This window comes from Nematolebias whitei, chromosome 14 (genome assembly GCF_014905685.2).
Source record: "Nematolebias whitei isolate Nwh7 chromosome 14, NemWhi1, whole genome shotgun sequence".
Classification (NCBI taxonomy): domain Eukaryota; kingdom Metazoa; phylum Chordata; class Actinopteri; order Cyprinodontiformes; family Rivulidae; genus Nematolebias; species Nematolebias whitei.
The window spans coordinates 7,882,505-7,895,837 of NC_056511.1; the positions used below are offsets into that span (position 1 = coordinate 7,882,505).

Here is a 13,333-nt window from a genome sequence, read left to right on the forward strand (position 1 = left end):
ACACCACTCGTGCATCTTGTAACAGTAGGAAAGACCTGTTTAATTACAGTCCAGAAAAACACTCACGTCAAATACTACCAACATTCACTATTCACATCCTACAGCAATTTTTTTTTTTGGGGGGGGGGGGGGGCATCGTCGTACCGCTTGTTTAAATTTGTTTAGTGTCTCATGAAATATTTTGCTAGTGGTTCGAACAAAGACACCCAGAAACATGAGCACAAGCATTTTGGCTTCAACTTCAGTGGCGGGTGACAATATCTTCAAGAAATTTACTTTACAACTCGAATTGTTTAATAAGATTTAGTCCTCATCCAGCTATTACCTGAATAAATACACCGACAGAAGTCGATGCAAGCAACAAAAAAAAACACACAACCTATTTACAAACGAGCGGCGTTCTCATCTCAGCGCGGGGATCTAAGCAGCTCGCGTATTGACAAATGCAGATTGCAATGCAATAGACTATAGTGAATATTGACAATTCAATCGCAGAGACACCTCCCAGAGGCTGACATATTTCTTGGTGTAGTAAGAGATGACCTTGCTGAATACATATTCTGCAAAAATGCTGATAGAGCTCCAGTAGCTTTGGAAATTGAACCTGTGTTGTAAAAGAAAAGCATACAGGACGACAAGCAAACACTGTATGCGTGTGATTGATTCAGTCATTAATCTGAGCTGGAGCCCGTGTACGCTCGTGAGCGGGCTGCGCGCGCACAAACGTACGCTCGTGTGCATTTAAAGAGCCTGCCTGTGCACACACGGATAAGAGTCCTTGTGTTTAACTGCTGCATCTCAGAGCCCACCTCCGTCCCGTCACGTCCTCAATTCTATTGATTGGCACAGAGAACAAACACACAAGACATGCAGGAGAAACAACACATGGTCTGTTGTCAGGTCAGGAACAGAAACGATGGGACCTTTCCTTTTCAAAATCTTTTATATTATTTTGTTTTGATGAGAGAAATGACACAAACAGTCTCAGTACTTTCTAATAATGCTTCATCTCTGGTAAGTACGTTGAACTGCAGCAAACTTTCATAGATGGTTTATTTAACGATTCAAGCACAGCACAAGTCTGTAAAGGTTTTAAAAATAGCGGCTTATTGTCATTTGTTGAAGACTCCTTTGTCCAGGAGGTCAAAATGACCTTATGTTACAGTCTTATTCCAAACTGTATTAAATTCATCTCTTTCCTCAAAACTCTACTCGCAATACCCCATTATGATGATTTGATTATTTTTTTTAATTTATGCACACTTATTAAAAGTAGAAAACTAAGAAATCACATTTAAGTAAGTGGATATTTTTTGGATACACTGTGTGTGCATGCATATATATATATATATATATATATATATATATATATATATATATATACAGTATATACACACGCAGATGCAAATGTTAAGAATATTTAAATTTAAATTGTAGAGAAGAGAAGTGATGTCTAAATAAAGGCTGAATTAAAAAAAAAAAGGTTAACCCTTAACTCAGCAGCAGCACGGAGCACAAATTTAATTTTTGATCAATTATACAGAAACAACTGAACATAGAAGTTCTAAAATAATTAAAAGTAACTGTTAACACTTATATATTTTGTGATTATGACGATTTTACGACGTGACATAGTTTGAATGTTACGTTGGAAGACAAAAGTCGATCGGTGCATCTGGACAGCACACGGTTAACCCTTCACATGTCTGCTGCAGGAGAAATGTGTGTGCGTGCAGAGAAGGCGATCAGCTGATTAGCTGCAGGAGGGAACTTCCCCTTCACTTGTGGGCTTTACACACAGAGCAAAATTGTTTATAATAATTTATTTAAAATAAACAGCCCATGGCTCATCCATCAATTAGCCAATTGTGTCATTTCCCAATCTTACTTTGAAAATCCGCGATATAGCGAATCTGTGAAAAACAAACCGCAAAGGAGCGAGGGACTAATAAATAAATATATATATATTAAAAGGCATTTTAAACCCTTCCCATGCTAATGCAATATTCTAAACAATATTTCTAAACCTTAAACACTCTAAAAGAGCACAGAATGTCACGATGTCTGCTCTCTCTGCCACCTGCCAGTGCTCTCGGCCACACCCCCTTCTCCACTGTGGAGAAGGTTCTCCCTGCACTTGTGGGCTGCACACAGGTGCAGCAGGTGCTAAATAATTCAAAATAATTTATTATAAATAAATAAAAATCCATGCTGATAGTGTGGCTCATCAATCAATCTGCCAATTGTTTGTCAAGTCTAATATTACTTTGAAAAAACGTGCAAGAGCGAGTCTGTGAAAGTCAAACTGCGAAGTAGCGAGGGACTACTGTATTACAAATTAAAAAAGTACTTAATCTCAAGTGACATCAATGATGAAAACAATCCTACATTTATTAAAGCCTAAAGCAGCCATATGGAACACGAGTCCATTTCTTACCTGATTCACTATCTACACTACGTGAACAACCATCTTAATGTACATTTCTGGACTGAATTATTAGATTAACAATAATGTGAATCCTAAAAACTGCTTCTGACAATTTAACCAATATGTTTATATCTACTAACAACACAATTAAAATATGTGGTTAAACCTTTAAAAGGGATGTGCTGGCAGTACTAGCATTACTTTCTCCACCCGTCTGAAGTTCCTGTAGTTATTGGCAAAGAGTTCAAAAGAGTGATTTGGCAGGTTATACAGCCCTTTTGGCTCACTCCTCGTTTCAGTCCGCACAGTGAAACACAGATCTGACATCAACCTGAACAGTGATGAGACGGTTTATTAAAGTGTCCCAATTAGGCTCTCTCAAAACGTCTTCATTGGGTACGGTTTCACAAAAATATTTAGAGGATGAAACAAAACTGAAACATGAAACGAGTTTTTTCAACTTTTTGCGGATACAAAAAACTGGGCATTCATTTGTTTTTCTGACAGGAAAGACGTCGACTGTCCTTAGAAGTGCAGTTTCAGCCACTGTCTCGATGGTGATCAGTCGCTCAGTGGTGACCGAGAACACACCTTTGCACGACTGCGTTCTGTCCAATCAGCCCCCAGGGAGGATCTCTTGCTCCTCACTTCTTATTCGTGCACATTTAAGTAACTGTCACTGGCATGGCTAATTGGATAAGAAAAAAACTTGTCAAAAAAAGACAGGAGGAGGAGGAGGCAAGTGCAGGCATTTAGAGCGGCAGCATAAAGATTTAAGGAGTACACCGTTCAGTTTTATTGGAAAAGTGGAATTTTTCTGTCTTAAAATGAAATCACAGCTGCACACCAACTACTTATTTAAAGAAAAGCTGAAATAAAGCGCTGATGGAACGAAGAATAGAGTTTACTTCAAACTCGTGTTGCATACAATCTAAATAATGATGCAATTTTAATACAATCAACAATGTGTAAGGACGCATATCCTGATCCGTTAAGTTGTTATGTATCGTTAATCAGTTAGAACTTGTGCAGAAAAGTGAAAATAAATCAGGATCAATGACAGCAACATTAGACCTGGAACAATAGAGTAAAGCAGAGAAAAGTGTAGATGTTGTAAGTGCAGACGACTGGACACATCGAGCTCGCAAAGACTTGAAGAAGAATGTTTCAAACAGTCTGAAGGCTGAAACACGGAGGAAGGAAGTGGTGAGCAGGAAACAGGAAACGTGCAGGAAAAGCTTACCTGGGTCTTGTGCAGCTCCTGGGTTGGAGGACGAGGGAAGTAAAGGGAAAACAAACAAACAAACAAACAAACAAAAAAGGAGAATTAGTATTTAATTAACCCATTTAAAGTTGACTGTCCATATTTTGTCAAAACATAGAAGTAAAACACCAGAAAAAAACAAGAATGCAATTAAAAAAAAAGCTTTTCATGCAGTTTGACCAGGAAAGACGAATAAAAAAACAGCTGACTGAAGGAATTCAAAAAACAAACAAAGTAAGTCGAATTTCAAACAAGTTAAATATTAAACTCCGATGTTGTGAACTGAAAACGGCGAAAACCAACCACAAATATGTTCGTTCAACGTTTTCACTGAAAACAAATCTTTCTTTATGTTTTTACATCCATCCATCCAGATACCGTATTTTCCGCCCTATAGGTCACATCTATTATGCGTCGCCGCTGACCACTCGGAAATGTGGGTCCGTGTTGTGCCAAAAATAGACTGACTGCCAAAATGGCGACTGCGGGAGCGTGCACAGGAGGACTTTAACAAGAATTTAACAAGTTTAGCACTTAAAAGCAATTGCTTGTTTGCTCAATATTAAAGCAAAGCTGCGTCTCAGTTGAACTTTTCCTTAATAAATGCACTTTAATGGTCAAATCAGCTGCATTTCGCCTGGGCGGCGCAGTGAAACAGCTGATTTGACGTTTGCTCCAGGAGTTCTGGAGCGAGACGAAGGTGGCTCTGTATGGCAAGCAAAGTGTCTCATTAATATCCACTTTTACCTATTAATGAGACACTTTGCTTGCCATAATTCTCTAGGCCCCTCTAGCGGCTGAAGATGGTAATGCTTAATATTTTTCATGTCAGAATGAATTAAATTGTCAGATAATAATAATAATAATGTCATCACAATGTCAGCACTGTATGTTTCCATACAATGGCGAAATTAGTCTCTGCATTTAACCCATCCACCACCAGGTGGTGCAGTGGGCAGCTATTGAAAGCGCCCGGGGGACATTTTGGGGATGAGACGTGCTGCCCAGAGACGCCACGTGATGTGCAGTGACTGGGGATCGAACCTGGGACTTTCGGGTCCCAAGCCGGCTGCCCTGCCTCTACACCATCTCGGCCCCCATAGATCTCAGCCAAAAGTTGGTTATAAACATGGAGGAAAAAACGTGTATTAGTCGCTTCGGTGTATAAGTCGCAGGACTTGCAAAATTATGCAAAAAGGTGCGACTTATACGGCAAAAAAAAAATATGGTATATATATATATATATATATATATATACATAACAGCCTTTCAAAAGAAAATGATGTTTAATAAAGCTAATAACATTTAGTTTGGGGGTTCAGACGTAAATGGAGCTACATTCAGAAACAAGGACACAGTTCAGTCTGGTTGCCAGGCAACCAGAAGACTCCAGGAAGTCCTTCCTCTAAGCCAAGGAAAAATCCAGCACATAATCTCCCATTAAAAAACACATAATTGTTGTTCTACGTATTAATTAGGCTTTAAAACACGGTGATTTGTGAGATTCATCAGTATCTGAGGGGTCCTTTCTGTTTTTTGAGTTGGGAAAAAAAAAAAGTCTAGATTACTCGTCGGCAATCTTTGTGTCACAATTAAGATCGTAAGCAAACCAAAATGTCTTTATATTGTTATTAAGGAGATAAATATTCAGTTTCACATCTAATCTTCTGCAAGTTAAAATAAATACATTTAAAACAAAGCCAGGCATAAACCAGTTAAATCAAGCATTTTATTTAGTGTTAGCTGTAGATTTCTTTAAAAACGTCTAAAAACATTTTAAATTCAGACAAAGGTCCGCAGGGCTGCAGTAACTTGGTGGACAGTGACAGGGTCTTACATTCCTGAGGTTGCGGGTTCGAACTCAGTTTGCGTGAGCAAGGGCTTTCAGCGTAAAACAATCGCCGAATATTTCACGTGAGTTCTCTCGCTGTGGCGAGTCCCTGAAGAACAGAGCGTCAAAATTTTTTTTATTTTTGTAAAGATTTATAAAACACGATGAAATGCTTTATTTAAAATAAACACGTTTCAGACGTTTCTGCTCAACACCAAACATATTGTACATTTTATAATTGTTACATCTAACATTTGTGTTGAACAGATTTTTAAATGATCACTTTCTACATAAGGATTAAAGGTTTACCTATACCTTAATTTAAAACTATTAAAGTTTTTTTTAATGTTTGTAGTCATAGAAAACTAAACTTCAAAGTAATCTTAAGTTAAAAACGCTAACGGATCCATTTCTTTAGAGGGAGCGGTGGGGCAGAGGCTAGAGAAGGTGGGCCTGTGATCGGAAGATCACCGGTTCAACTCCCGGTACCGACAACATCAAAAATGTGGGTGGGGTAGGTGAAGCACCCGCACCTGCCCCCACCCTCATTCACCTTACTCTGGACCCTTGAGCAAGGCCCTTAACCCCCATCTGCTCCCTAAAACAGGTCTCTCTTGAAAGTTTTTGTGTCTCAATGAGACTACCTGTATAAATAAAGGCTAAATGAAAAAAAAATTAAAAAAAAAAATCTCCATGACAACCAACGTCAGACCAGCATTATTTGCGGTATCTTAAAAAGTGAATTTGCCCAAATTATTGTTATATCAAAATGACTTTTCCAATGTTTGTTTCAATTAGGGATGCACAATATTATCGGCATGGTATCGGTATCGGACGATCTTAGCGTTAAAGTTAAATATCGGACATCGGCCATTCCATCAAAATAACACCGAGATAAAAGACGCTGTTTTTGTATGACAACCCAGTAACAAGGACGCCTTCAGCGCCAGCACAACGTGATGACATCACGCGTGCCTACCTATTCTGATCACGGCGGAGAGGAAGAAGTCAAAATGTCAGCGGTGTGGAATTTTTGTTGTTGTTGAGGATGTTGGATTCTGAAGATATTTGGACTATGAGCCTCGCTACATCGTCCCCAGTCAGAGATATTTTTCCGTCGTAGCCTTACCCGAGTTACAAGCCGTTATTTCTGACGTCACCGAGAAGCTAATAGCTGATAGCACTTGGGTAAGTTTTACCACAGACCTTTGGATGTCGCGTTAGCCCCGTTAGCATGATTAGCCTTACGACACAATGGATAGACAAAAACTTTGAACTTAAAAAGTCTGTCCTTCATGGAGTGCAGAGGATCCATCACTGCAGCTATAGGAACCTGGAACAAACCTCCTCAAGTGAGACAGCATCACAGGTGACTAATGCTAATAAATAACATTTAATAATTTTCATTTAATATAAGTTAAAGTGCTATGCATATGGTTGTTACTGAATAGATGTCACCAGCTGCTACACATTTTTTGTAGAAAATTAGCCTAAATAAGAGGAATATGTTCTGACCAAGGAAAGTACTGCATCTAAAAATATATCGGTTATCGGCCAAAAATCCAATATTGTGCATCCCTAGTTTCAATTATTTGTTTTGTCTACAAAATAATATAAAAAAATCAGTCTTTCAAATAAAAAAAAATGTAAAGTGTCCCTGTCAGTTTGATCCCCTTCAGCTGGGATGGATGGAGAGAGACGAGCTGGCCTTCAGGACAGTCTGGCATCCATAAAGGTCCTCATCACAGAAGAGCATTTTCCAGCCAAGTAAGCATCAAGATTCCAGCTAAGAGGCAGCTTTTCATTAGAAAACCTATTTCCTCTTCAACTTTTGCCAAATTCCAACCATGGTGATGTTCTAATTACCATTATTCAGAGCAAGACAGCGACACGGAGCCTGAGTGGGTGTGTGTACGTAAGGGAGGGGAGGAGTGAGTTTCACAGCTTCATTTGTGCTACAGATGTATCTCCATGAATCATTAGCTTGTTGTAACTCGGCTTTTATCGGCCTAAAAACAGGAAACAGGACATCCAGTCACATTACAAACATTTAACTTGAACTGAAAGCCGCTGCGGTGCATTCATTATCAAACTGTTTCACAATCACATTTTCAAATCCAAGCAACCTCAGCTCAAAGTGAGATTTAAAAAAAACTCCCGCGTTGTCAGCTCCAACCAAAAGCTTATTCTGTTTGACAAAAGGTTCATGGAGTTTGACAGTTTTCAGTTTCAGCAGAAAGGATTTTTTTTTTTTTTAACCAAAGCTCTCGCTAAAGGAGTAAACTGCGAAGTCTCTCAGCATCGCATCAGTGCTTCCCTGCTTAAGCATTCAACCGTGGTGCACGGAGAGTGCAGTAACAAAGTGCCTCAGAGAGACACGTACTCAGCCCGGACCACCCTCCAGTTCAGGCCATGGCAGTTTGATGCGGCGGTTCTGCTGCGGGAAGACCGAGCAGCAATAGGCAAAACGTGCAAACAGAGAGCGGGCGCAGAGTAACTGAATGGCCGCTCTGCCCCTCGTGGCTCTTGTGGGAGCTTTCGCTAACCCAGCCTGGCTCCACAACCTCCAGAGGTGAGGTTAAATGACAAGGACTGCAGAGATGCATTAAACATGAATCATTTGGACAGAGAGCTCGACGCCGGTCCACTCCAGAGATGATAGGGACATTAGCCAGGGTTTCACCAGGGCCTGTGCTGCATTTAATGAAGGCCTCCACCACCTCCCAATGTCTCCCTCTACGTTTGACTCACAGCCATGGAGGTAAGAAATGCAGGATAAACACTGCCATGTCTCTGTCTGGATGCAGTCGTCCGATTTCCTGCCTTTCCCCGTTTGTCTCGACTCTGTGTGCAGCCTGATGACGTTGTCCCCCTGTGACGAGCAGGAATAAAGGCTGGTATGCTAAACCGGCCAAGACGAGCACCAGGAGCTAAAGAGAGCGGTTCCTCCAAAACAACAGTGAGAGTTTATTTTACTGGACCACATTTTACATTAAGCTACTTTAACCATTTGTTTTAAAGTTGCAAGAAAGAAAACAAAAAAAAAAACCATAAAAAAACAATGCTACTAATATTAGACTATACTATACTATACTTAGAATAATATCCACATAACTTTATCAATACTAAGAAAAGGTGAGCCTGTGATCGGAAGGTTGCTGGTTCAACACCCCAGACCAACCAATATCAAAATGTGGGTGGGAAAGGTGAAGAACCCACACATGCCTCCACATTCATTTGCCCCACTCTGGGCCCTTGAGCAAGGCCCTTAACCCCCACCATCTGCTACTCCGGGCACCCTAGCTAGCAGCTCTCTACTCCAGGCTGTGGTAGCTCAGTGGTCTGTGGTTGTGTCAGGAAGGACAACCAGCGTAAAAACAATACCAAGTCTTAGTGTGAGTGGCGACCCCAAAAGAAATAAATTTAAAAAAAAATACTTCTAAACAATGTAAAACCTAGAAAGCATAGTTGGTGGTGATCATCTTGGATTTGATGTGACAACTCAATTTAAAAAAAAAAAAAAAACTTTCTTGCACCTAGATGTAGCCACACACCAAAAAAGAAGCCGACCTGTTGCCCATTTTATTTTTAAGTTATCCACCTTACAATGTTCACATAAATATGATGGTGGCCGTCTGCAGCACGATGGTGCAGTTGGTAGAGCTGCCGCCTCTCAACTAGCAGGTCGCTGGTTCAAATCCCGGCCTGGGACCATTCTGGGTGGAGTTTGCATGTTGTCTCTGTGCATGCATGGGTTTTCTCCGGGTACTCCGGTTTTCTACCACAGATCAAACACATGCATGTTAGTCTGATTGGTAACTCTAAATAGTCCCTAGGTGTGAGTGAGAGAGTGAATGGTTGTTTGTCTCGTTTGTCTCCGTGTGTCCCTGTGATGGACTGGAGACATATGCAGGGTGTCCTCCACCTCTCACACAATGATGGCTGGACATGGACACCAGTGACCCCTGCAACCCAAAAAGGAAGAAGTGGGCAATGGATGGATGGATGGATGGATGATGGTGGCCATCTTGGATTTTAACATGGCAACCCAGTTTTCAAAATAAAACTTTATTTATTTATTTTTTACTCCTAGATGCAGCCACACACCAAAAGAAAAGTCAGGACTTCACCTATTTCCCAAGTTATCGTGCTCACAACATGCACAGAAAGATTGAAAGAGGGAGGGTATTTCCAATTCCCCCTTTATGCTCCATGATGGTGGATAATAAAAATATCTACAATCTAGATCAAACGGTTCTTCAACAGAATAAATAATAGTTGTTTTGGGGCCTTAAATTTTGGAAAAACGTGCATTTTTGGGAATATACTATTCTATTTTGCATCTAGTACGCACAGAAAAATGCTTAGCTCAACCCAATTATTAGGCTTACCGTGGTTAAACAACGTTTACAAAGCCCGACCAACTCTGTCCTACTTGCAAACAAAGACCAGAGTCATTATCCAACACAGGCTGAAAGGTCCCCAGCATTAGGAGTGCAGGCTTACAAACCAGACAAAACAGTCCAGCTGTCATCTGTATTCATCAGGTGACGGAGACCTGAACACCATTCACTTCACAAGAAACACAATAACGACTTCCTTCGACACACCACAGCCGCACAATTTCAAACACCCCACCCTGAAACGTCGCTCTTGGCTAATGGCCTGGAACACACACATTCAGTGTCTATCAATGAGGGATGTTGTCGGGATGGATGCACATGCTGACAACCTTTTCTTGCTTGCTCCTTGATCACACAAACACAAACCAACACGGTGTCCTCATCTCACTCCCACCTCCAACACCCACAGACACAGAGAGAGCCTCCCTGCAGTCAGTTTAAGTATAGCAAGCAATAATGTGTTGATTAAATCTGTGATCAGCTGCCCAAGGGGCATGAAATTGGACATGATGAGTGTGACACATTAAAAACTAATTATCAATCGCACCAATCCTATTGCCTTTCTTTTTTAAAGCAGCACTACATCAAGTGTGGAAATTGGAACACTGTGCTCCGCCACAATAAGCTCTGAGGTTACAACCAGACCTGGATTCCCAATGGGTTCCAAGCATTTTGATTAAATATTAATCTAATATTTACTGCCTAAAGCACAACTTTATTATTTCACAAACACATGAAGAGGTGACGTGACGGCAGCCAGCAGGGCTCCATGGGATGTACAGTAGGACTGCAAAGCCTTTTTATCCACAGTAATACAAGTTAAATTCTTCTGCCAGTCTATGCAAATGTTTATCATTGCGTTCTAGAGATCAACAAGCTTCCTGTCCAGTTACTGTACGGTGATAAAAATTCATTGCCATTTTACAATTTTCTGTAAATCTAGACAGCCTAGTTACAAAGATGAATGTGTCCAAACCCAAGGAGGACTGGAGCTTTATTTGATGACAAGATACCCACATTGTTTGCAGTCTTAATAAATGTTTGACATGCTTTACAACCCGATCTTGGTAAAAACATCCATTTTTTAGAACAAGTCCTTCAAGATAATTTATTATTATTATTATTTTAAAGCTAAGTATTTTTTACCCCTTGTTGATGGGAACATATGTTTCAAGGACACCAAAATTACACTCAAAACCCCACAAAGCAAATTATTTCTTTATACTGCAACAATCTGCTGTCTTGGTGAGAAGTGGGGCCACAACATTAGCCAGTATGGCTTATAGCGATAGCACACAAGACCACATTAGCACTGCGTAAACTTGGAAAACGTCTTCACCGTGAGAGTGATAGTTTGTGGTTTAATTGGTTTAAATTGGTTTAATTTCCCACTCTTTTTTGGGATCACAAAAAAACTCACATATACTAATATGTTATCAATAATCTGATCAGTCTTGCACCACAAATACAATTCTTAGACATACACATTTTATTTTATTTGTTTTCCATATGTCAAACTAAAAAAAAAATACATATCTGCTTAACCTCCAACCAAAAACAGTGATGACCACACCTAACAAATTATGTTGCCAAAACCTGCTACCAGGCTAGACTGAAATCAAAAGTAGAACAATGTGTCTACACTACTTCAAATGTAAAACAAAATAAGAAATATTGATCAGTTCCACTCTAAAATCTATTCTATTGGTTCACAATGCTATATTTTGTACAGTGGGGTAGAGGTACGGCAGCTGACATGGGACCAGAAAGTCGCAGTTCGACTCTCCGCCATTCCCGCATGTCATGGCGTCCTTGAGCAAGACACTCAATCCATAATTGCTCCCCGGGTGATTATGTGACACACACGAAAGTGTGATCACATTGTTTTGTTTTATTAGTGATAAATTGTGAAATGAGTGTAAAGTCCATTGATTTGAGTTGCTGTACCTAGTTAGACCACAAGAGGGCAGCGCTTCCACTGAGAAGGCTTTGGTGCGTCCCTTGCTCTGCCAGTCCACCCCGATACACAACAAGGACACACAGTAAAGCGTCTATGTCTCATTTTTGTGTAATTTCAGGTTGGTAAAGTCCACTAAGCAGATTCATATGAGCCCCATGTAGTTTTGATTTTATAGCATTTGTAACTACATTACCCAGTCTTTGACTGTTTTGAGTAAAATAACTGTTTATTGTATTTGCATTTCTGTGCTAGCATGCTAATCACCCTGCTAGCATAGTGGCTAATGTGCATTTTGTTGACTTTGCCTTACATGTTTATGCTTATGTATATACTCACTTGAAGTGTAACAGATTTGTTATTATAGTAATGCTGGTTTGTGTAAAAGTTGTCCAGTATCTTGTGACTGAGTGCTAATGGCACTTAGTTCAGTGTGTTGAGTGATATGTTAGCTTACTGCTAAATGTAAGAGGATAAGTTGATGGGTAACTTTATTGAGAAAACATTTAATGTATTAATTCATCATATTAAAATACAGTTGTAATACTGGATGTAATTGTTTATTGAATCAGAAACAGTTAAAAGCCAGTCCTCGCAGAGACACAACAAGGGCACACAGCAGTAATCTCCGTCTCATTTTTGTGTAATTTCAGATATGATGATTCTCCCCAACAAAGCAATACAAACTGTTAGTAGTGATTGTACCGGGTTAGTACCTGCTACCCTTACATAGCTGCCCACTGCTCCACTGGGATGTATCTAACATGTGGGTAAAATGCTGAGGACTAATGCTGCCATTGTATGGGAACATACAATGATGACAACACATAGCACATTACTTTACTTTACTTATTCATGGCCATAAAAGCAGATCATTTACTTTTTGGTCACTCTTTATTAGTTATATTTCAGTGAAACTGAAGCGATTACATACGTGGAATCTCTTGAGTTTGTCCTATGACTACTGCTGGTATTCACTGTAGAATTCATCATAACCTCAGTAGTACTGTAACAGTACTGCCGATACCTCAGAAGAAGCCATTCAGCCCGAATTGTGAACCTCAATCCAACTGAGATTTATACTGTTTGGAAAAAATATATAAAAAGAAAAAAGTTAAATATGAGTTTGTTCAGTTGTATTGCTTTAACTGTAGTTATAAGCATTAAGAGTTTCTTACACCTACAGTAAACTCCATTTTCTGGACTTTTGGCATTTAAAGATGCAGCATCAGCAAGTGGATCAGAGTTAGTGCAAACAAAGACGAGGCCATGGGGCGAACTTTGTTGATGGCCAAAATAAACTGAGGAACGATTTTCTCATTCAAAAATAAAACCTTACTCTGATTTCACAAAGGGTAAATTATTCCGTGAATCCATATCACATTCCATGATCTTCACTCTTTCCAACCAACCAACCAACCAACCAACCAACCAACCAACCAACCAACCA

The 13,333-nt window shown here is 39.9% G+C and overlaps 1 protein-coding gene across 1 annotated transcript in view; it reads right to left on the reverse strand.

The window, feature by feature from the left end:
- Positions 1 to 13,333, reverse strand: part of cadm1a (cell adhesion molecule 1a) — a 586,018-nt gene that overhangs the window by 191,428 nt on the left and 381,257 nt on the right. The window contains exon 2 of the mRNA XM_037687810.1: positions 3,672 to 3,689. Coding sequence (XP_037543738.1) covers positions 3,672 to 3,689 — 18 coding nt within the window. The remainder of the gene's footprint in view (positions 1 to 3,671; positions 3,690 to 13,333) is intronic.